At 43.8% G+C, this 818-nt stretch overlaps 1 protein-coding gene across 1 annotated transcript in view; it reads right to left on the bottom strand.

The window, feature by feature from the left end:
* Positions 1-410, bottom strand: part of TRAVEDRAFT_113273 (uncharacterized protein) — a gene marked incomplete at both ends in the record, with an annotated part of 2,280 nt that extends 1,870 nt beyond the window's left edge. The window contains one exon of the mRNA XM_008036121.1: positions 41-410. Coding sequence (XP_008034312.1) covers positions 41-410 — 370 coding nt within the window. The remainder of the gene's footprint in view (positions 1-40) is intronic.
* Positions 411-818: the final 408 nt, after the last annotated feature.

Raw genomic sequence — 818 nt, 5'->3', positions numbered from 1 at the left:
TTATACTCCTTAGAGGTTGGTTGGTTAGGTTCCAAGGTACTAAGAATAGCTAACACTTTGCTCAATTCCTCACATCTAGGTGGCAGCACTGAGTATATCTTGGGCATGGGAAGTGAATGGCTGACCACATTAGCACATAGCTTGGACATGCCTGACATATGGACCTTGACAATGCAGTGGTTATGCTTTACACGTGCTATCAGCATTTTTTCAGTGAAACTCAGGTTTTGTAGCTGTGGTGGGACTTCTCCAATCCACAAACCATTTGCCAGACTGTCCGCAGGGGTGCGACCTTCCTTTAGTTCTGATAAGCATGACTGACAAATATCATCACAGCCAGGAAGAAGAACAGGACCAGGGATATCACAGACAGGATCACTTGCAGATTTTCGCTCCTTCACAGTGACCATGTTGTCTGACATCAGCAGATTCTGATCACTTGGGTGGAGAGGGCCATGACTGGCAGATCCGATTGATGAGGTGGAGGAAGGTGTGGCTTTCTGAAGGCTTCCAAGCCATACTACTGCAATGATGATGGCTGTTCTACCTTGTAGAATCAATTAACAAATATATCAGCAACATCATTGAATAGAGATTGAAAAACTGAATCTGGTGGTATATAATACTCGTGGGTGAGGCAATGATGCCATCAGGTCTGTGCCATTGAGCACTTATTGCTAATTGTGGCATTGATAGAATTTTGTGTGCACATATGGATTCTCCTCATCCATAGCTTTCTGGTGATATACATTTGATGACATATGGACCAGTAGGCACCAGATTATTGGTAAATTTGTGAAGGCAGCCCAACTGCAATA

The sequence above is a fragment of the Trametes versicolor genome (assembly GCF_000271585.1).
Source record: "Trametes versicolor FP-101664 SS1 unplaced genomic scaffold TRAVEscaffold_2, whole genome shotgun sequence".
In the NCBI taxonomy this organism is placed as follows: Eukaryota; Fungi; Basidiomycota; class Agaricomycetes; order Polyporales; family Polyporaceae; genus Trametes; species Trametes versicolor.
Note: the sequence above shows the minus strand (reverse complement) of the source record. Positions and strands in the feature narration are given on the sequence as shown.